This window comes from Rattus norvegicus, chromosome 2 (genome assembly GCF_021556685.1).
Source record: "Rattus norvegicus strain SHRSP/BbbUtx chromosome 2, alternate assembly SHRSP_T2T, whole genome shotgun sequence".
Taxonomy (NCBI): Eukaryota; Metazoa; Chordata; class Mammalia; order Rodentia; family Muridae; genus Rattus; species Rattus norvegicus.
In genome coordinates this window covers 178279077-178301431 of record NC_141535.1, presented here as the reverse complement: position 1 = coordinate 178301431, position 22355 = coordinate 178279077, and the positions used below count along the sequence as shown (strand labels likewise).

Genomic DNA, 22355 nt, shown 5'->3' with positions numbered 1-22355 from the left:
TTGTCCAAAGAGAACAAACAGATACAAGGCGATTGACTGCTGCACTGTGCCAATACAGAGTACATACGTAGTCCTTCATAATTTCTGATTCACTTAAGATCTTCCTGTGGTGCAATAAAAGGTGTTTAAAAATTAGAAAGGAAGTCAAGGTCTAAAAGATAGTTTTAAGATGAAGATATGAATTAAAATAATAGATAACTTAGATAAAATTTATAAACTCATTAAGAGAAAATAGATGAAGAAAATATCATCTAAGTTATGACATTCAAACAGTATACTTTTAAATGAAATTCACACTTAATAATTCTCAAAATTGTTTCAAAATAGTTCCTAATACATATTTTTCTTGCTATAAGGAAAAAATTCTTTGAAATGCACTAATATGGGGAAACATAGTGGGTTGGACTGATGCTTCTTGTATTCTAATGTTAATATTCAAATGCCCAAGTCTGGTTTCCCCAGAGATGAGAGAGTCAGTTGTAGACCTTATATGACTTTGTCTCCTAGGTATTTCTGATTGGAAAATAAAGATGCCAAGAGCCAATAGATAGGAAGCAGAGATATACACAGGTTTTAGAATTCCTGGTTTGGTGATCATCAGAGAAGGAGCACAAGAGAGAAGAAAAAGGTCAAAGAGGAAGAAAACCCATTATGGGATAGATAAGACATTAAAATATTGTTATGAGGCCAAGACCAATTAGAATTAAGAGCAGTCGAAATAAAACAAAATAAATAACAATTAAATTCAGGGTTATCAATAGAAAATAGATTCAATAGCATAGAGGATAGATAGATGCACAGCTGTAATGTTGACAGGACTTATATAAAGATTATGCATGTCTTTTCTCTGAAAACTTTAAGAAAAAAGGTGGAGTAGAAACCTCATGTAAAGATTAAAAATTTCCACCACATTAACCTTTTGTGACAGTTCAGTGTTTGAGATTGGATATGAGAGGCCATTAGTTCAGCTGTCGGCAAGGTCATGGATGATTTAGTGTTTCAAAGGTAAGCTGCATGGTATGTACAGACTGGATCAAGGCATCTGTAATGAACACAAAGGGTTGGGGAAGCATCATCATCATTAGGTGATCAAGGCCCAGGCGTCTTGCTGACAGGGATTTACATGGATTGCAGTACTTTTTGAGAAGTAGCTTGATTTATTAACCTTGATTTATTTGTTATTCTTGATTTAAGGAGGTCAGTTGGCAGGGCTTCCATATTGGGCAAGTTGATCCTTGTCTTTAATTTGTTTGATGAAGGAAATTTGTGGATTCTGAAGCAAAAGCCTTTAACTCATTTTCACATACTTATTTAACGTGGTGCCTGCACCAAGGTGAAGAGCTCACGTCTTTGGGTGTGAATGAGAACTACTATAGTATGTGATATATGTCTTATGCCGATAGAGGAAGTTTTCATAGAATCAAATTTTAAGTTGTGCTGTTAAATATTCCATCTCTAGATGCCCATGTGTCAAAACTAAGGAGTAATCTGTATCCTGAAATACCACAATAACCTCTACATAGTTTCTTATTTGGAGAAAACCGATGAATTAATTGGAAGCACATGGTGCTTGCATTTCATACTGCAGATGAGTAAAAAATTCATTTCTGCCTATAGAAACAGAAAAGGTACGTGGATTGCAGACCTGGTAAAATTCTGTACTGTATCTTGTGATTCCATGTGATGAATCTTCATCCTACAACAGAAAATAACCAGGAATATGATTCAGGAGGAGGATGAGGCATTGGTCCACTTCAGTAGGTACAAGAGATTGCTTATGTACCTGCACTTTGAGGAATTTCATGATTATGACTTAATATTTTGTGCATATATTCTCATAGGTCTCTATGCTGCTTAATGAAAGGAGTGAGGAGTCCTTGCAAAAGACTGGGAAACAGGATGAGAACAGAGAAGGAACTCAGCCGGATGTTATCTATATTTTTACTGGAGGACAGGTGGCCTTAGCATCCTTCATGAATGATGAACAGTAAGAAACTCACTTGGATGAGCCCGATACTTCTAAGTGCACTACACTGAATGGTATGTTGCCAAACCTGCCTCAACTCTACACAAAGTATAAGGTCATGTACTCTCAGTTATAAAAATGAGCCACAAGTTGTTTTTCTTCCAACATTGTGTGAATGCCAACCACAAAATTAAAGTAATAGAAATGAGAATGTCTATAGAATATTCCTATAATGCTCTCATACAGACAAGAGCAATTGTAATACTTGACAAGTGAAGAAAGCCTAACTTAAGCCCAGAGCTCCTACTAAAGACCAGAAATTCCTAGGGATTGTTCAAGGTAGTTCTGACTGCCATCAACCTCTTCACAATTACATAACACCTGAAGTGTGTCAGTATTCCTAATGTTTCTGAGTCAGATGCGGGCTCTTGCTAAACAAAGAAGTTGCCATGCAAAAGTGGCTGTCCCATATACAAAGAAAGAAGAATCATATTGTCAGTAGCCTCCAGTGTTGTTGACCTCTCTTCCTGTTGGTGTCCAGTGAACAGAAGAAGCTGCCCAGGCTTCTTGTCTCAACTGCTTTGGGCTTCCCAACATGAGGATAAGTTCTTTAAACCTTTTCAGAATTGCTTGGGTTATTTGCTATTTGCCCTTGAATTGAATGACAGACATGCCCCCAGTCCTCTTTGCTAGAGGCTTCACTACCTTTCCCCTTTCCTGGAATTGCTCTGGACCAAACCAATTACTATTCAAATGAGAATCCTGCCAGTGGCTGTCTTACTCCACAAATATATACTTTGAGGTTTTTTGATTCATTAAAACAGACAATGCTAACAATCGTTTATAATTTCTTTATGACTTAAATCAAATCTGTACTAATAAGCATTTTCATTTTGACAAAAATCCCTGAAAAAAGAAATTTATGGAAGTATTGTTTTTCTCACAGTTCCAGGGAAGAGTCTATGACATCAAAGACACACTGCTGTCAGGAGCATTCAAGCATTTGCTAACTTTATTTATAGTGAGCAAAGAGATGAGTGAATGCAAGTGATCCTCTTGGAGTTTTTGGATTGTTTTTTTTGTTATTTGTTTTTTGTGTTTTGTTTTTTGTTTTTGTTTTTGTTTTTTTTTTTACCAACTCTGGCATGGTCATAGCTGCATAAATTTAGATTAAGTTTCCCAGATCAATTTAACAAATATAGATAATCCCCCACAGGCTCCTATATTCAGTGATTCTAACTTATGTTAATCTAAAATAAGCAGATTACTGATCATATGCATCAAATGTAAATTATTAAAGATAATATTCATATGATAAATATTATCTAATATGCCAACATTTTTAATTATCTCCTATTTTTTCCATAATTACCTAAATTAGACTTGAACTCAGTACAGAGTCAAGTCACATTTATAAATAAACATACATCCCTCTTGAACCAGACTAAATTTACAGCCACATAAGATATTATATCAGTTCATAAGGTGATTGCATATATGGCAAATACTCAGTAAATAAATTGTTTTTGAATTAAATGGATTTAGGCATTGTAATTCTCATTTTTAAATATTTATTATTTCAAACATTGTGTATGAATATTGTGCATATGATCAAAGGTGCCCTAGAGGCCAGAGGCATCTCACCTGCCCTGAAGCTGGAGTTACAGCTGATGTAAGCTCACTGTTACAGATTCTGGGACTTGAACTTAGCCCTCACTCCTTAATAGCAGTATGTGCTCTTAAAAATTTGGCCTCTCCCAGACCCTTTAGTTTGGTAGTTAAATAGCGGGTGTACTTACATACATAATTAATGCTTGAAAATGAAAGAAATATTTTAGATTTATATCACGTTGTCCTTTAGACAACCATTTTAATGTGGTTATATGAAACTAAATTTGGGGAAAGACACATGTTGGGGAAGGCATTATGGATCCTTTCTGACTGTGAGTGGCAATCCTGAACACTGATGAGAAATAAATTACCCAAGTTCTAGCCAAGGTCTGATTTTCCCTTGAGATTTGCAGACATATTTGCACACCAGGCTAGAATTGGAAGGAATGACGCCTAGCAGGGCATATGGGTCCAATAAGCTGTTAGCTGACCTTAGTATGGGAGAAATAGCCTTCTGCAGAGGTTTTAGTGAAATGGGGGTGAACAAAAGCTATACAAGCCTTGGAGAATGAGTATATGTTTTCAGGATGAGTGTACATCATTGGCTTGTGATGTGAATGACTTGATTTCATGAATGAAATTCCATGTGCTAGCTGTTCCTGTTCTTATAAGAGGAAAGGAAGTTTAACCTGAAACATGGCCAGCAGGCTCTGTGAGGAGCTCTTGAGCAGCAGGGATTAGGGTGGTATTTTAAGGCTATATGCACAATGACAGGAACCAGGAGAATCGGTATCCTCATCCTGCCAGTCTCAGGATGCAATCTTCAGGATGCAATGGACACATTTAATGTCACTCAGGAACAGCTCCTTTGGTTGTACAGCTTTCCAGTCTGAAACCTAAGTGAGACATTGAGTTGGGATCAACCCTTAGCCTGGTGGCATGGTTCTGCTTTTCAACTATTCGAGCCATATGTCATTTTCCATGGATTGGTGTCTTTGATTTTGTTATTGTGGCATTAGTCTATATATCCCCTCAGTGTCATTGTCAGATACTTGTTCCTTTTAAACTCAGGCACATATTGTGAAGACATATACAAGCTCCACTCCTCAGCAACCATTAATGCTGTTATATATTCCTTAGTCTCAATGTCAGGGATGAATGTGTGTAATGGTCAGAGTCCCAAACTGTAGCCTGAATTTACAGTGATTTTTATTGTAAAAACATTGAGAGATTGTGAAGATATAATAGTAACAAAGATCACTTAAAGCTAGACCCCAAACTTCTTTCTCATTCCATGTTGTGTAAGATATACCCTCATGTAACTTGTCTCTTCATAGGACATAGGTCAGGTACCATATCCACATATGCAAAGTGCCCCCAGAGAGTGCTTCCTGCATGCACTATTTTCATTTCCAATTGTTTTTATTGCATTGACATTGTTTTTATGAGGAAAGAAACATGTTAAGAAGGACTCATCTGATGCCCATACTACACTGTATGTCATGAAGAGGGACAACTCTGAGCTACTTTCTCAAGTGGACTATACCTGAGGATTCGAAAAGGAAGCACAAAACGTTCTGTACCAACAAATACCTCCCAGATAAGTCTCTTAGGACAACAGTTCACAAAGGTCTTCATGAATTTTACCAATGTAAACCCTTATTCACTTCAAGCAAAGTTGTGTGGAAGAATCACAACTTTCACCTCACAAATAAGGATGGCACCCATCATCTATTATCCAAAGAATGTTATAAGTGACCCAAAGCAAAGAAACATGGACTCAGATATGGGCTTCTTGCTGCTAAGCCCATTTGTCTGTGTTCCCACAGCATTCCTGAATAGACTGGGGTTCTGCACGGAAAGACTGTCGGTATAGTACAGTGTCAAGTAAGAGAGAGAGATGTTCATGAATTTTAAAGTGTGGAGTGGTAAGGGTCTGGTTTAAGATAGCTGGTAAGTTGATAGGAAGAGACTAGATACTTTGCATAACCACAGTCACAAGGACAATATTCATAGGCTGCAATAAGTGAGTTAGCTCTGATGTCAGAGATGTGACATAGTTATGAAGATGAACAAATGTAGCTAAAAACAGACCCTTAGTATTGCTGTTGCTCATTTAGTTGTGACTGAATGGAGAGCTTAAAACACTCTAGAAGAATACGGAACAACTGATGCTCAGTTGTTTGGGATGAACAAGTCTGAAAAGAGACATCAGCACCATGGAGAGCACTGGTGTGAAGATTTTATTCTCCTGAAACTTGCACCCACACACACAATGTTAATGCCTGTGACATTAAATTTCTGTAGCACTGGTTGGGCAGAAGAAACATGAGCAGAATTCCTACTTAGGAGCTCTGGCCATGGCTATGCCCACCTTCTTCAAGGAAAAGCACATTGCTGTGAGGCTAATCTTTGAGGGCATTGCTGTTCTTCTTATTGTACGCCATGGCCATTCTTCCAATCATGTCCCAAATCTCATCAAGGGTTATCTCCTTCTCCAAGTCATTCAGTATCTTAATACCACTTGCATTCAATGCCTGGAAGAGAGATGACTGTTAGTATTGACAGTGTTCTGGGAAGAGTACCAGGTTACACACTGAGTGAACAGAAAGCAAATGCAGGGAAAAAATGACCCAGAAATTCCATTTAAGTATGAATGTGTAGAAATGAGTGCTTGTGATGATCCACAATAAGCAGATGATATTTTTTTTTAATTTGGTTGTGGCAGCCCTCTAAATCCTGAACTAGGACTCTGATTTTCAGACAAAGACACAATAACTTTAGAAATGTCCCACTTTGGTCCTTACAAAAATGTAGCCTGCATGAATGCCATCTTCCTTGAGAAAGTCAGGAGACACCTGGCAAAGGGTGAATGGTTTTTACAGTTGCAGAGGCTGAGAATAGAGAAAAGGACAGGGGATATAAACCTAACTTTCAGTTATATGTATCAGTGCTCCCTGAACTCTTTTCAGTCATTTGTCCCTCATTATTTCTCCTGAAGGCAACTGATTACTGGATCCCACTCAAGCTACTTACTGGGAAATATGTGAAAAACATGACTAAATGGTGGATCTTTCTAGGTTTTTTTTTCATCTTTATTAAATTGGGTATTTCTTATTTATATTTAAAATGCTGTTCCCTATCCCGGTTTCCATGCCAACATCCCCTTAACTCCTACCCCTCCCATTCTATATGGGTGTTCCCCTCCCCATCCCCCATTACTGCCCTCCCCCCAAGAATCCCATTCACTGGGGGTCCAGCCTTGGCAGGACCAAGGGCTTCCCCTTCCACTGGTGCCCTTACTAGGCTATTTATTGCTACCTATGCAGTTGGAGCCCAGGGTCAGTCCATGTATAGTCTTTGGGTAGTGGCTTAGTCCCTGGAATCTCTGGTTGGTTGGAATTGTTGTTCATATGGGGCCTCAAGCCCCTTCAGCTCTTTCAGTCCTTTCTCTGATTCCTTCAACAGGGGTCCCATTTCAGTTCAGTGGTCTACTGCTGGGATTCACCTATGTATTTGCCGTATTCTGGCTGCGTCTCTCAAGAGACATCTATGTCCAGTACCTGTCAGCCTGCACTTCTTTGCTTCAACCATCTTATCTAGTTTGCTAGCTTTATATGTGTGGGACACACTCTGAATGGGCATTCCTTCAGCCTGTGCAGGGATGGATGTGAGGGGGCTCAATTGTAATGATGGATCTTAGTGAGTGTGAGAGCTCCACCAGGTGCAGATCTTACACTCTCTCCCTGGAACACCATGGTTTAGCCTCTCCTTGTACATAACAATTCAAATGTTAGATTAGGGAGTAGTATTCATGGAGGGATAAATCAAGAGCCACTCTGCCCAGAAGCTTCTTGTACAAATTCTCTGTCTTAATACAGCCTTCTGATTTTCTGAGTTTCCCAGTTGTGACAAGTTTAAACTGAGGCTGGAAATATAGTTAAAGCATTAAGAACACTTGACCATGGGCTGGAGAGATGACTCAGTGGTTAAGAGAACCTAACTGCTCTTCCAGAGGTCATGAGTTCAATTCCCAGCAACCACATAGTGGCTCACAACCATCTGTAAAGAGATCTGATGCCCTCTTCTGGTGTATCTGAAGACAGCTACAGTGTACTTATATAAAATAAATGAATTTAAAAAAAAGAACACTTGCCCTTTTTACAGGCACATGGATCTTGTAATTATGGTGGCTAACAAACATCTGTATTCTAGTGAATAAAGCCAATTCCATACTTTTCCTCCATATTCATCAATCAGACACAAACACACACACACACACACACACACACACACAAAGAGAGAGAGAGTGAGAGAGAGCTCTCTTCTCTCTCTCTCTCTCTCTCTCTCTCTCTCTCTCTCTCTCTCTCTCTCCCTCCCTCCCTCCCTCCCTCCCTTTCCAACCCAGCTAGACTAGGGAATACTAACTGTATTGGATATTGGAATATGATTTCCATGTGATCGTTCTGCTTGAATTTTCTTCCCTAGGTCTATGGAATAAAAAAAACCATCTAGGACTACGTCAAGTCCCCATTCAGGGCTTAGTATTCCTCCATTTCTCAGTAAATCACTATTGTGGAGTGCATTCATGGACCTGGCCTTATGTCTAACGTTCCCAATTGATAGTTGAAATTACATATTTTTACCATAGCAACTCAAATTTGCTTTAACAAAACCAACCAACAAACAAACAAACACACACACACACACACACACACACACACACACACACACACAAAATATCCCACCCAGTCTATCTTCCTGGCAATTAAGGCAGTGAAATTAACTGTGTTTTAATTTTGTGCCTCTCTGTCATTGGTGAGCAGATATATACTTCTGTTTAGAATATGGGCTCTCACAATACATTCCAACTGCAGTTTCCTAAGTATCAATATCTAAGTATGACCACCCCAGTCACCCTGAAAGGAAAGAGTTTGAACTTTTGCTCTGACTGTTGCAGACCATACCCTCCACCATCAGTAAGAAGTACGTACCTTCATAAAATTTGGAAAAAATTCTCTCAACACCCTTTTTGTTTCCTGGACATCCAATTTGTCTGTTCTTCTCACATGGTAATTTTGAAATAAGTCGAAGAGTTTCATTACCTCCTGCTCACTTGAGGTCAAATTTTGGGCCATCTTATACTGTTGGAAGAATGGAAACAAAAGCTTTGCAAGGAGGAGGAATTGTTCTCCTTTCCTTGACCTGTTTTCTAGATAGGAATAAATTGTAAGATCAGAGGAACATCAAATAAAAGGAAATGCTAGGTTACTGGTGCTGGGGAGAAAGCTTGTTAATCATATGTAAAAAATGAGATTTTGATATTCTATAGAAAATCAAAAATTACAGCATTTTGTAACATAAGGCTCTTACAAACAGTAGAGAAAACAACAAACCTGTCAAGGTTGGTTGGAAAGGCTTCTAGGAGAAAGGATTAAAACAATTCTGTGCCAATGAAAAACTAAATCGTTATAATCCAGCTTGTAGCACCCTGATAGGGAAATTGAAAGATTACTTACCAAACTGTGGAGCCAAACAGAATGTGTGTCAGAGGAGGTGTACACAAATATTTATAGGTAGGCCCTTGCTGGAGTCATGACTTTCCTCGGGAAATATTGAGTCACAACTTAATAATGGAGTTACCCTCCCAATCCTAGAGTTGGGACAGAACTAATATCTCTATATCTATTTTCTTTCTCTCTTCTTCTCTCTCTGCTCTCCTTTCTTTTTTTCCCTTCTCTACTCTCTTCTTCTCCCTTCCAGTGTCCCTACCTTCTTTGCTTGCTATTTTACTCTCCCTCTTTCAAATAACTAACTTAAGTGTAAAGCAGACCAGAGGACTTCCTGGTCTGTCTTCAGTAAGAGAAGATGGACCCAATTTTTTATAGACTAGAGGCCCCAGGAAAGTGAAAGGACTGATCCTGTTGAGTGGAGCAACCTCTCAGAGGAAAGGCTGAGGAGGACTGGAATGAGCAACTGCAGGAAGGAAGACCAGGAAAAGGATATGGGTAGAATGTAAATAGAATAAAAAGAAACAAAAATGAGAGAAAATAGACTAAGAAATGAAATCATGATCTCAAAGAAGATATATATGTACATATATATATGAATATATATATCTAAGAACATATATATATGTACATATATATATGAATATATATATATCTAAGAACATATATATATATATATATATATATATATATGTTCATTGGATAGTTCAAATATTTTTGATAATTTCCACTCTGAAAAATCACCTGCGCTGTTGCCCTGAGGCTACCACAGACCATAGAGAGTGGGAGGAGAAGGGCAGAAGGCCAGGGGTGTGGTGATTCTAAAAAAGCTGTATGTTTTTCAGGAGGTTAGAGGCAGGCACAGCTGGTCCAGGTGTGTTTCTAGTTGAGCAGGTTCTGCAAGGCAGGTCTGAAAAGGGCTGGGACTTCCAGCTGGTCCTTGAAAGGAGAAAAGGCATTAATTACATGAAAGGAGTGGTAGGAGGGAGAGCAATTCCTAGGAGGTGTGGTATGATCTTTTGGAGGTCTTTTTACAGTAGACTGAGGTAAGAAGTTTCTCCTACTGGGCTGGAAGCTGGGAGCTCACATCAGGGAAGCTGGGGTCCTGTTGACCTAAGTGATAAAGCTATTTCTGAAGAATGCTTACTACTGACCTTCACAGGCTCAGCTTGCATCCAATTCTACAAGTCTAAATGTTAAAGTCACCAAATTAAGATTGACTCACATTGTCCTTCATTGGCACTCTGTTTTTTATTCCTTCCCTCTTTTCCTGTGCCCATCACTTCCCCACTAGTTTATAAACTTATGGAACCATGTTAAACCATGTTCTTTCCCTAGTCTGCCCCACAGTAGGGCTCACTTCAGACTTGCTACATCAGATCTTGTTAACGAGCTGCTATTCTTCCTTGATCTGCCTTGAAATCAGGTGGCAAAGTGCAGTTGTTTTCCCTGAATCTATATTTGTTAAGGCCTTTTGGGAAGATGTAAAGAAGGGCCCTCCTGTGAAAGAATGAAAAGATTCGAGGGAACTTGAGCCAGGGTTAAAGTGAAGTGTAGATATCTACAAAAGAGAATTACCTGTGAGTGACTGATGGCCTTCTGTCATTTGCTTGTCCCCTCCATGAGCATGCTCTGTACTGGGTGCATGCTATATGTGATTTTGTTTAATCCCCAGCTCTGAAGAGCAGTAGTTAGCTTTTTGTTACACTGGAGGAAATAGAATAGGTTTGGTGGGATCAAGTCACTTTCTTAAGGTCGCACAACAAATACATGTCAATGTCGAATTGGGTCACTATTCGTTTCCTATACCAACTGTCTTCTGGATGCTCCCAAGACTTTATAGCCAGTGACAAATAGTAGTGGGGCCTGCCAGAGTTAACTAAATTCTAATTTTCCCTGGAACAAACAATGTGCTTCAGTTGATGTTACATGTGAAACCCTAAGTCAGTGGTGTAGCTTTGGGTTCATCTCCTTCTTCTTCTCCTCCTCCACCTCTTCCTCTGACTCTGACTCTTCCTCAACCTTTGCAATGCCTCCCAGGACTGCCTCACTTGTCTAACCACTATATCATACCTCAATACCTTCAAATAAATTTGCCTTGATTATGACAATCTAGCAACTGGGCAAAATGCCCTGATGTTACCTATGGTCAAAATATTGTCCAAAGAGAACAAACAGATACAAGGCGATTGACTGCTGCACTGTGCCAATACAGAGTACATACGTAGTCCTTCATAATTTCTGATTCACTTAAGATCTTCCTGTGGTGCAATAAAAGGTGTTTAAAAATTAGAAAGGAAGTCAAGGTCTAAAAGATAGTTTTAAGATGAAGATATGAATTAAAATAATAGATAACTTAGATAAAATTTATAAACTCATTAAGAGAAAATAGATGAAGAAAATATCATCTAAGTTATGACATTCAAACAGTATACTTTTAAATGAAATTCACACTTAATAAATCTCAAAATTGTTTCAAAATAGTTCCTAATACATATTTTTCTTGCTATAAGGAAAAAATTCTTTGAAATGCACTAATATGGGGAAACATAGTGGGTTGGACTGATGCTTCTTGTATTCTAATGTTAATATTCAAATGCCCAAGTCTGGTTTCCCCAGAGATGAGAGAGTCAGTTGTAGACCTTATATGACTTTGTCTCCTAGGTATTTCTGATTGGAAAATAAAGATGCCAAGAGCCAATAGATAGGAAGCAGAGATATACACAGGTTTTAGAATTCCTGGTTTGGTGATCATCAGAGAAGGAGCACAAGAGAGAAGAAAAAGGTCAAAGAGGAAGAAAACCCATTATGGGATAGATAAGACATTAAAATATTGTTATGAGGCCAAGACCAATTAGAATTAAGAGCAGTCGAAATAAAACAAAATAAATAACAATTAAATTCAGGGTTATCAATAGAAAATAGATTCAATAGCATAGAGGATAGATAGATGCACAGCTGTAATGTTGACAGGACTTATATAAAGATTATGCATGTCTTTTCTCTGAAAACTTTAAGAAAAAAGGTGGAGTAGAAACCTCATGTAAAGATTAAAAATTTCCACCACATTAACCTTTTGTGACAGTTCAGTGTTTGAGATTGGATATGAGAGGCCATTAGTTCAGCTGTCGGCAAGGTCATGGATGATTTAGTGTTTCAAAGGTAAGCTGCATGGTATGTACAGACTGGATCAAGGCATCTGTAATGAACACAAAGGGTTGGGGAAGCATCATCATCATTAGGTGATCAAGGCCCAGGCGTCTTGCTGACAGGGATTTACATGGATTGCAGTACTTTTTGAGAAGTAGCTTGATTTATTAACCTTGATTTATTTGTTATTCTTGATTTAAGGAGGTCAGTTGGCAGGGCTTCCATATTGGGCAAGTTGATCCTTGTCTTTAATTTGTTTGATGAAGGAAATTTGTGGATTCTGAAGCAAAAGCCTTTAACTCATTTTCACATACTTATTTAACGTGGTGCCTGCACCAAGGTGAAGAGCTCACGTCTTTGGGTGTGAATGAGAACTACTATAGTATGTGATATATGTCTTATGCCGATAGAGGAAGTTTTCATAGAATCAAATTTTAAGTTGTGCTGTTAAATATTCCATCTCTAGATGCCCATGTGTCAAAACTAAGGAGTAATCTGTATCCTGAAATACCACAATAACCTCTACATAGTTTCTTATTTGGAGAAAACCGATGAATTAATTGGAAGCACATGGTGCTTGCATTTCATACTGCAGATGAGTAAAAAATTCATTTCTGCCTATAGAAACAGAAAAGGTACGTGGATTGCAGACCTGGTAAAATTCTGTACTGTATCTTGTGATTCCATGTGATGAATCTTCATCCTACAACAGAAAATAACCAGGAATATGATTCAGGAGGAGGATGAGGCATTGGTCCACTTCAGTAGGTACAAGAGATTGCTTATGTACCTGCACTTTGAGGAATTTCATGATTATGACTTAATATTTTGTGCATATATTCTCATAGGTCTCTATGCTGCTTAATGAAAGGAGTGAGGAGTCCTTGCAAAAGACTGGGAAACAGGATGAGAACAGAGAAGGAACTCAGCCGGATGTTATCTATATTTTTACTGGAGGACAGGTGGCCTTAGCATCCTTCATGAATGATGAACAGTAAGAAACTCACTTGGATGAGCCCGATACTTCTAAGTGCACTACACTGAATGGTATGTTGCCAAACCTGCCTCAACTCTACACAAAGTATAAGGTCATGTACTCTCAGTTATAAAAATGAGCCACAAGTTGTTTTTCTTCCAACATTGTGTGAATGCCAACCACAAAATTAAAGTAATAGAAATGAGAATGTCTATAGAATATTCCTATAATGCTCTCATACAGACAAGAGCAATTGTAATACTTGACAAGTGAAGAAAGCCTAACTTAAGCCCAGAGCTCCTACTAAAGACCAGAAATTCCTAGGGATTGTTCAAGGTAGTTCTGACTGCCATCAACCTCTTCACAATTACATAACACCTGAAGTGTGTCAGTATTCCTAATGTTTCTGAGTCAGATGCGGGCTCTTGCTAAACAAAGAAGTTGCCATGCAAAAGTGGCTGTCCCATATACAAAGAAAGAAGAATCATATTGTCAGTAGCCTCCAGTGTTGTTGACCTCTCTTCCTGTTGGTGTCCAGTGAACAGAAGAAGCTGCCCAGGCTTCTTGTCTCAACTGCTTTGGGCTTCCCAACATGAGGATAAGTTCTTTAAACCTTTTCAGAATTGCTTGGGTTATTTGCTATTTGCCCTTGAATTGAATGACAGACATGCCCCCAGTCCTCTTTGCTAGAGGCTTCACTACCTTTCCCCTTTCCTGGAATTGCTCTGGACCAAACCAATTACTATTCAAATGAGAATCCTGCCAGTGGCTGTCTTACTCCACAAATATATACTTTGAGGTTTTTTGATTCATTAAAACAGACAATGCTAACAATCGTTTATAATTTCTTTATGACTTAAATCAAATCTGTACTAATAAGCATTTTCATTTTGACAAAAATCCCTGAAAAAAGAAATTTATGGAAGTATTGTTTTTCTCACAGTTCCAGGGAAGAGTCTATGACATCAAAGACACACTGCTGTCAGGAGCATTCAAGCATTTGCTAACTTTATTTATAGTGAGCAAAGAGATGAGTGAATGCAAGTGATCCTCTTGGAGTTTTTGGATTGTTTTTTTTTGTTATTTGTTTTTTGTGTTTTGTTTTTTGTTTTTGTTTTTGTTTTTTTTTTTACCAACTCTGGCATGGTCATAGCTGCATAAATTTAGATTAAGTTTCCCAGATCAATTTAACAAATATAGATAATCCCCCACAGGCTCCTATATTCAGTGATTCTAACTTATGTTAATCTAAAATAAGCAGATTACTGATCATATGCATCAAATGTAAATTATTAAAGATAATATTCATATGATAAATATTATCTAATATGCCAACATTTTTAATTATCTCCTATTTTTTCCATAATTACCTAAATTAGACTTGAACTCAGTACAGAGTCAAGTCACATTTATAAATAAACATACATCCCTCTTGAACCAGACTAAATTTACAGCCACATAAGATATTATATCAGTTCATAAGGTGATTGCATATATGGCAAATACTCAGTAAATAAATTGTTTTTGAATTAAATGGATTTAGGCATTGTAATTCTCATTTTTAAATATTTATTATTTCAAACATTGTGTATGAATATTGTGCATATGATCAAAGGTGCCCTAGAGGCCAGAGGCATCTCACCTGCCCTGAAGCTGGAGTTACAGCTGATGTAAGCTCACTGTTACAGATTCTGGGACTTGAACTTAGCCCTCACTCCTTAATAGCAGTATGTGCTCTTAAAAATTTGGCCTCTCCCAGACCCTTTAGTTTGGTAGTTAAATAGCGGGTGTACTTACATACATAATTAATGCTTGAAAATGAAAGAAATATTTTAGATTTATATCACGTTGTCCTTTAGACAACCATTTTAATGTGGTTATATGAAACTAAATTTGGGGAAAGACACATGTTGGGGAAGGCATTATGGATCCTTTCTGACTGTGAGTGGCAATCCTGAACACTGATGAGAAATAAATTACCCAAGTTCTAGCCAAGGTCTGATTTTCCCTTGAGATTTGCAGACATATTTGCACACCAGGCTAGAATTGGAAGGAATGACGCCTAGCAGGGCATATGGGTCCAATAAGCTGTTAGCTGACCTTAGTATGGGAGAAATAGCCTTCTGCAGAGGTTTTAGTGAAATGGGGGTGAACAAAAGCTATACAAGCCTTGGAGAATGAGTATATGTTTTCAGGATGAGTGTACATCATTGGCTTGTGATGTGAATGACTTGATTTCATGAATGAAATTCCATGTGCTAGCTGTTCCTGTTCTTATAAGAGGAAAGGAAGTTTAACCTGAAACATGGCCAGCAGGCTCTGTGAGGAGCTCTTGAGCAGCAGGGATTAGGGTGGTATTTTAAGGCTATATGCACAATGACAGGAACCAGGAGAATCGGTATCCTCATCCTGCCAGTCTCAGGATGCAATCTTCAGGATGCAATGGACACATTTAATGTCACTCAGGAACAGCTCCTTTGGTTGTACAGCTTTCCAGTCTGAAACCTAAGTGAGACATTGAGTTGGGATCAACCCTTAGCCTGGTGGCATGGTTCTGCTTTTCAACTATTCGAGCCATATGTCATTTTCCATGGATTGGTGTCTTTGATTTTGTTATTGTGGCATTAGTCTATATATCCCCTCAGTGTCATTGTCAGATACTTGTTCCTTTTAAACTCAGGCACATATTGTGAAGACATATACAAGCTCCACTCCTCAGCAACCATTAATGCTGTTATATATTCCTTAGTCTCAATGTCAGGGATGAATGTGTGTAATGGTCAGAGTCCCAAACTGTAGCCTGAATTTACAGTGATTTTTATTGTAAAAACATTGAGAGATTGTGAAGATATAATAGTAACAAAGATCACTTAAAGCTAGACCCCAAACTTCTTTCTCATTCCATGTTGTGTAAGATATACCCTCATGTAACTTGTCTCTTCATAGGACATAGGTCAGGTACCATATCCACATATGCAAAGTGCCCCCAGAGAGTGCTTCCTGCATGCACTATTTTCATTTCCAATTGTTTTTATTGCATTGACATTGTTTTTATGAGGAAAGAAACATGTTAAGAAGGACTCATCTGATGCCCATACTACACTGTATGTCATGAAGAGGGACAACTCTGAGCTACTTTCTCAAGTGGACTATACCTGAGGATTCGAAAAGGAAGCACAAAACGTTCTGTACCAACAAATACCTCCCAGATAAGTCTCTTAGGACAACAGTTCACAAAGGTCTTCATGAATTTTACCAATGTAAACCCTTATTCACTTCAAGCAAAGTTGTGTGGAAGAATCACAACTTTCACCTCACAAATAAGGATGGCACCCATCATCTATTATCCAAAGAATGTTATAAGTGACCCAAAGCAAAGAAACATGGACTCAGATATGGGCTTCTTGCTGCTAAGCCCATTTGTCTGTGTTCCCACAGCATTCCTGAATAGACTGGGGTTCTGCACGGAAAGACTGTCGGTATAGTACAGTGTCAAGTAAGAGAGAGAGATGTTCATGAATTTTAAAGTGTGGAGTGGTAAGGGTCTGGTTTAAGATAGCTGGTAAGTTGATAGGAAGAGACTAGATACTTTGCATAACCACAGTCACAAGGACAATATTCATAGGCTGCAATAAGTGAGTTAGCTCTGATGTCAGAGATGTGACATAGTTATGAAGATGAACAAATGTAGCTAAAAACAGACCCTTAGTATTGCTGTTGCTCATTTAGTTGTGACTGAATGGAGAGCTTAAAACACTCTAGAAGAATACGGAACAACTGATGCTCAGTTGTTTGGGATGAACAAGTCTGAAAAGAGACATCAGCACCATGGAGAGCACTGGTGTGAAGATTTTATTCTCCTGAAACTTGCACCCACACACACAATGTTAATGCCTGTGACATTAAATTTCTGTAGCACTGGTTGGGCAGAAGAAACATGAGCAGAATTCCTACTTAGGAGCTCTGGCCATGGCTATGCCCACCTTCTTCAAGGAAAAGCACATTGCTGTGAGGCTAATCTTTGAGGGCATTGCTGTTCTTCTTATTGTACGCCATGGCCATTCTTCCAATCATGTCCCAAATCTCATCAAGGGTTATCTCCTTCTCCAAGTCATTCAGTATCTTAATACCACTTGCATTCAATGCCTGGAAGAGAGATGACTGTTAGTATTGACAGTGTTCTGGGAAGAGTACCAGGTTACACACTGAGTGAACAGAAAGCAAATGCAGGGAAAAAATGACCCAGAAATTCCATTTAAGTATGAATGTGTAGAAATGAGTGCTTGTGATGATCCACAATAAGCAGATGATATTTTTTTTAATTTGGTTGTGGCAGCCCTCTAAATCCTGAACTAGGACTCTGATTTTCAGACAAAGACACAATAACTTTAGAAATGTCCCACTTTGGTCCTTACAAAAATGTAGCCTGCATGAATGCCATCTTCCTTGAGAAAGTCAGGAGACACCTGGCAAAGGGTGAATGGTTTTTACAGTTGCAGAGGCTGAGAATAGAGAAAAGGACAGGGGATATAAACCTAACTTTCAGTTATATGTATCAGTGCTCCCTGAACTCTTTTCAGTCATTTGTCCCTCATTATTTCTCCTGAAGGCAACTGATTACTGGATCCCACTCAAGCTACTTACTGGGAAATATGTGAAAAACATGACTAAATGGTGGATCTTTCTAGGTTTTTTTTTCATCTTTATTAAATTGGGTATTTCTTATTTATATTTAAAATGCTGTTCCCTATCCCGGTTTCCATGCCAACATCCCCTTAACTCCTACCCCTCCCATTCTATATGGGTGTTCCCCTCCCCATCCCCCATTACTGCCCTCCCCCCAAGAATCCCATTCACTGGGGGTCCAGCCTTGGCAGGACCAAGGGCTTCCCCTTCCACTGGTGCCCTTACTAGGCTATTTATTGCTACCTATGCAGTTGGAGCCCAGGGTCAGTCCATGTATAGTCTTTGGGTAGTGGCTTAGTCCCTGGAATCTCTGGTTGGTTGGAATTGTTGTTCATATGGGGCCTCAAGCCCCTTCAGCTCTTTCAGTCCTTTCTCTGATTCCTTCAACAGGGGTCCCATTTCAGTTCAGTGGTCTACTGCTGGGATTCACCTATGTATTTGCCGTATTCTGGCTGCGTCTCTCAAGAGACATCTATGTCCAGTACCTGTCAGCCTGCACTTCTTTGCTTCAACCATCTTATCTAGTTTGCTAGCTTTATATGTGTGGGACACACTCTGAATGGGCATTCCTTCAGCCTGTGCAGGGATGGATGTGAGGGGGCTCAATTGTAATGATGGATCTTAGTGAGTGTGAGAGCTCCACCAGGTGCAGATCTTACACTCTCTCCCTGGAACACCATGGTTTAGCCTCTCCTTGTACATAACAATTCAAATGTTAGATTAGGGAGTAGTATTCATGGAGGGATAAATCAAGAGCCACTCTGCCCAGAAGCTTCTTGTACAAATTCTCTGTCTTAATACAGCCTTCTGATTTTCTGAGTTTCCCAGTTGTGACAAGTTTAAACTGAGGCTGGAAATATAGTTAAAGCATTAAGAACACTTGACCATGGGCTGGAGAGATGACTCAGTGGTTAAGAGAACCTAACTGCTCTTCCAGAGGTCATGAGTTCAATTCCCAGCAACCACATAGTGGCTCACAACCATCTGTAAAGAGATCTGATGCCCTCTTCTGGTGTATCTGAAGACAGCTACAGTGTACTTATATAAAATAAATGAATTTAAAAAAAAGAACACTTGCCCTTTTTACAGGCACATGGATCTTGTAATTATGGTGGCTAACAAACATCTGTATTCTAGTGAATAAAGCCAATTCCATACTTTTCCTCCATATTCATCAATCAGACACAAACACACACACACACACACACACACACACACACAAAGAGAGAGAGAGTGAGAGAGAGCTCTCTTCTCTCTCTCTCTCTCTCTCTCTCTCTCTCTCTCTCCCTCCCTCCCTCCCTCCCTCCCTCCCTTTCCAATCCAGCTAGATTAGGGAATACTAACTGTATTGGATATTGGAATATGATTTCCATGTGATCGTTCTGCTTGAATTTTCTTCCCTAGGTCTATGGAATAAAAAAAACCATCTAGGACTACGTCAAGTCCCCATTCAGGGCTTAGTATTCCTCCATTTCTCAGTAAATCACTATTGTGGAATGCATTCATGGACCTGGCCTTATGTCTAACGTTCCCAATTGATAGTTGAAATTACATATTTTTACCATAGCAACTCAAATTTGCTTTAACAAAACCAACCAACAAACAAACACACACACACACACACACACACACACACACACACAAAATATCCCACCCAGTCTATCTTCCTGGCAATTAAGGCAGTGAAATTAACTGTGTTTTAATTTTGTGCCTCTCTGTCATTGGTGAGCAGATATATACTTCTGTTTAGAATATGGGCTCTCACAATACATTCCAACTGCAGTTTCCTAAGTATCAATATCTAAGTATGACCACCCCAGTCACCCTGAAAGGAAAGAGTTTGAACTTTTGCTCTGACTGTTGCAGACCATACCCTCCACCATCAGTAAGAAGTACGTACCTTCATAAAATTTGGAAAAAATTCTCTCAACACCCTTTTTGTTTCCTGGACATCCAATTTGTCTGTTCTTCTCACATGGTAATTTTGAAATAAGTCGAAGAGTTTCATTACCTCCTGCTCACTTGAGGTCAAATTTTGGGCCATCTTATACTGTTGGAAGAATGGAAACAAAAGCTTTGCAAGGAGGAGGAATTGTTCTCCTTTCCTTGACCTGTTTTCTAGATAGGAATAAATTGTAAGATCAGAGGAACATCAAATAAAAGGAAATGCTAGGTTACTGGTGCTGGGGAGAAAGCTTGTTAATCATATGTAAAAAATGAGATTTTGATATTCTATAGAAAATCAAAAATTACAGCATTTTGTAACATAAGGCTCTTACAAACAGTAGAGAAAACAACAAACCTGTCAAGGTTGGTTGGAAAGGCTTCTAGGAGAAAGGATTAAAACAATTCTGTGCCAATGAAAAACTAAATCGTTATAATCCAGCTTGTAGCACCCTGATAGGGAAATTGAAAGATTACTTACCAAACTGTGGAGCCAAACAGAATGTGTGTCAGAGGAGGTGTACACAAATATTTATAGGTAGGCCCTTGCTGGAGTCATGACTTTCCTCGGGAAATATTGAGTCACAACTTAATAATGGAGTTACCCTCCCAATCCTAGAGTTGGGACAGAACTAATATCTCTATATCTATTTTCTTTCTCTCTTCTTCTCTCTCTGCTCTCCTTTCTTTTTTTCCCTTCTCTACTCTCTTCTTCTCCCTTCCAGTGTCCCTACCTTCTTTGCTTGCTATTTTACTCTCCCTCTTTCAAATAACTAACTTAAGTGTAAAGCAGACCAGAGGACTTCCTGGTCTGTCTTCAGTAAGAGAAGATGGACCCAATTTTTTATAGACTAGAGGCCCCAGGAAAGTGAAAGGACTGATCCTGTTGAGTGGAGCAACCTCTCAGAGGAAAGGCTGAGGAGGACTGGAATGAGCAACTGCAGGAAGGAAGACCAGGAAAAGGATATGGGTAGAATGTAAATAGAATAAAAAGAAACAAAAATGAGAGAAAATAGACTAAGAAATGAAATCATGATCTCAAAGAAGATATATATGTACATATATATATGAATATATATATATCTAAGAACATATATATATGTACATATATATATGAATATATATATATCTAAGAACATATATATATATATATATATATATGTTCATTGGATAGTTCAAATATTTTTGATAATTTCCACTCTGAAAAATCACCTGCGCTGTTGCCCTGAGGCTACCACAGACCATAGAGAGTGGGAGGAGAAGGGCAGAAGGCCAGGGGTGTGGTGATTCTAAAAAAGCTGTATGTTTTTCAGGAGGTTAGAGGCAGGCACAGCTGGTCCAGGTGTGTTTCTAGTTGAGCAGGTTCTGCAAGGCAGGTCTGAAAAGGGCTGGGACTTCCAGCTGGTCCTTGAAAGGAGAAAAGGCATTAATTACATGAAAGGAGTGGTAGGAGGGAGAGCAATTCCTAGGAGGTGTGGTATGATCTTTTGGAGGTCTTTTTACAGTAGACTGAGGTAAGAAGTTTCTCCTACTGGGCTGGAAGCTGGGAGCTCACATCAGGGAAGCTGGGGTCCTGTTGACCTAAGTGATAAAGCTATTTCTGAAGAATGCTTACTACTGACCTTCACAGGCTCAGCTTGCATCCAATTCTACAAGTCTAAATGTTAAAGTCACCAAATTAAGATTGACTCACATTGTCCTTCATTGGCACTCTGTTTTTTATTCCTTCCCTCTTTTCCTGTGCCCATCACTTCCCCACTAGTTTATAAACTTATGGAACCATGTTAAACCATGTTCTTTCCCTAGTCTGCCCCACAGTAGGGCTCACTTCAGACTTGCTACATCAGATCTTGTTAACGAGCTGCTATTCTTCCTTGATCTGCCTTGAAATCAGGTGGCAAAGTGCAGTTGTTTTCCCTGAATCTATATTTGTTAAGGCCTTTTGGGAAGATGTAAAGAAGGGCCCTCCTGTGAAAGAATGAAAAGATTCGAGGGAACTTGAGCCAGGGTTAAAGTGAAGTGTAGATATCTACAAAAGAGAATTACCTGTGAGTGACTGATGGCCTTCTGTCATTTGCTTGTCCCCTCCATGAGCATGCTCTGTACTGGGTGCATGCTATATGTGATTTTGTTTAATCCCCAGCTCTGAGGAGCAGTAGTTAGCTTTTTGTTACACTGGAGGAAATAGAATAGGTTTGGTGGGATCAAGTCACTTTCTTAAGGTCGCACAACAAATACATGTCAATGTCGAATTGGGTCACTATTCGTTTCCTATACCAACTGTCTTCTGGATGCTCCCAAGACTTTATAGCCAGTGACAAATAGTAGTGGGGCCTGCCAGAGTTAACTAAATTCTAATTTTCCCTGGAACAAACAATGTGCTTCAGTTGATGTTACATGTGAAACCCTAAGTCAGTGGTGTAGCTTTGGGTTCATCTCCTTCTTCTTCTCCTCCTCCACCTCTTCCTCTGACTCTGACTCTTCCTCAACCTTTGCAATGCCTCCCAGGACT

At 39.0% G+C, this 22355-nt stretch overlaps 2 protein-coding genes across 3 annotated transcripts; both read right to left on the bottom strand.

The window, feature by feature from the left end:
* Nucleotides 1-5802: 5802 nt before the first annotated feature.
* On the bottom strand, nt 5803-9199 carry LOC148006714 (protein S100-A7-like). Its single transcript, XM_087637587.1, has 3 exons — nt 9097-9199; nt 8572-8721; nt 5803-6114 (listed from the first exon to the last, which is right to left on the bottom strand). The coding sequence occupies exons 2-3, from the start codon at nt 8713-8715 to the stop codon at nt 5983-5985; spliced, it is 276 nt and encodes a 91-aa protein (XP_087493713.1). The 5' UTR covers nt 8716-8721; nt 9097-9199; the 3' UTR covers nt 5803-5982.
* A 7844-nt stretch (nt 9200-17043) lies between these two features.
* S100a7l2 (S100 calcium binding protein A7 like 2) lies at nt 17044-20427 on the bottom strand. 2 transcript variants are annotated; one of them, XM_087630890.1, is made up of 3 exons: nt 20325-20427; nt 19800-19949; nt 17048-17359 (listed from the first exon to the last, which is right to left on the bottom strand). In XM_087630890.1, the coding sequence occupies exons 2-3, from the start codon at nt 19941-19943 to the stop codon at nt 17228-17230; spliced, it is 276 nt and encodes a 91-aa protein (XP_087487016.1). In that variant the 5' UTR covers nt 19944-19949; nt 20325-20427; the 3' UTR covers nt 17048-17227. The 2 variants fall into 2 exon arrangements, with proteins under 2 accessions (NP_001102657.1, XP_087487016.1); NM_001109187.1 differs by lacking the exon at nt 20325-20427 and having other exon boundaries at nt 17044-17359; nt 19800-19953.
* Between the last annotated feature and the right edge of the window lie 1928 nt (nt 20428-22355).

Coding starts and splice junctions, on each gene's coding strand:
- S100a7l2 (XM_087630890.1), bottom strand. CDS start 19,943: ATGGCCCAAAATTTGACCTCAAGTGAGCAGGAGGTAATGAAACTCTTC. Junction 17,360..19,799: donor TTTTTCCAAATTTTATGAAG/GTACGTACTTCT, acceptor TCTCTCTTCCAG/GCATTGAATGCAAGTGGTAT.
- LOC148006714 (XM_087637587.1), bottom strand. CDS start 8,715: ATGGCCCAAAATTTGACCTCAAGTGAGCAGGAGGTAATGAAACTCTTC. Junction 6,115..8,571: donor TTTTTCCAAATTTTATGAAG/GTACGTACTTCT, acceptor TCTCTCTTCCAG/GCATTGAATGCAAGTGGTAT.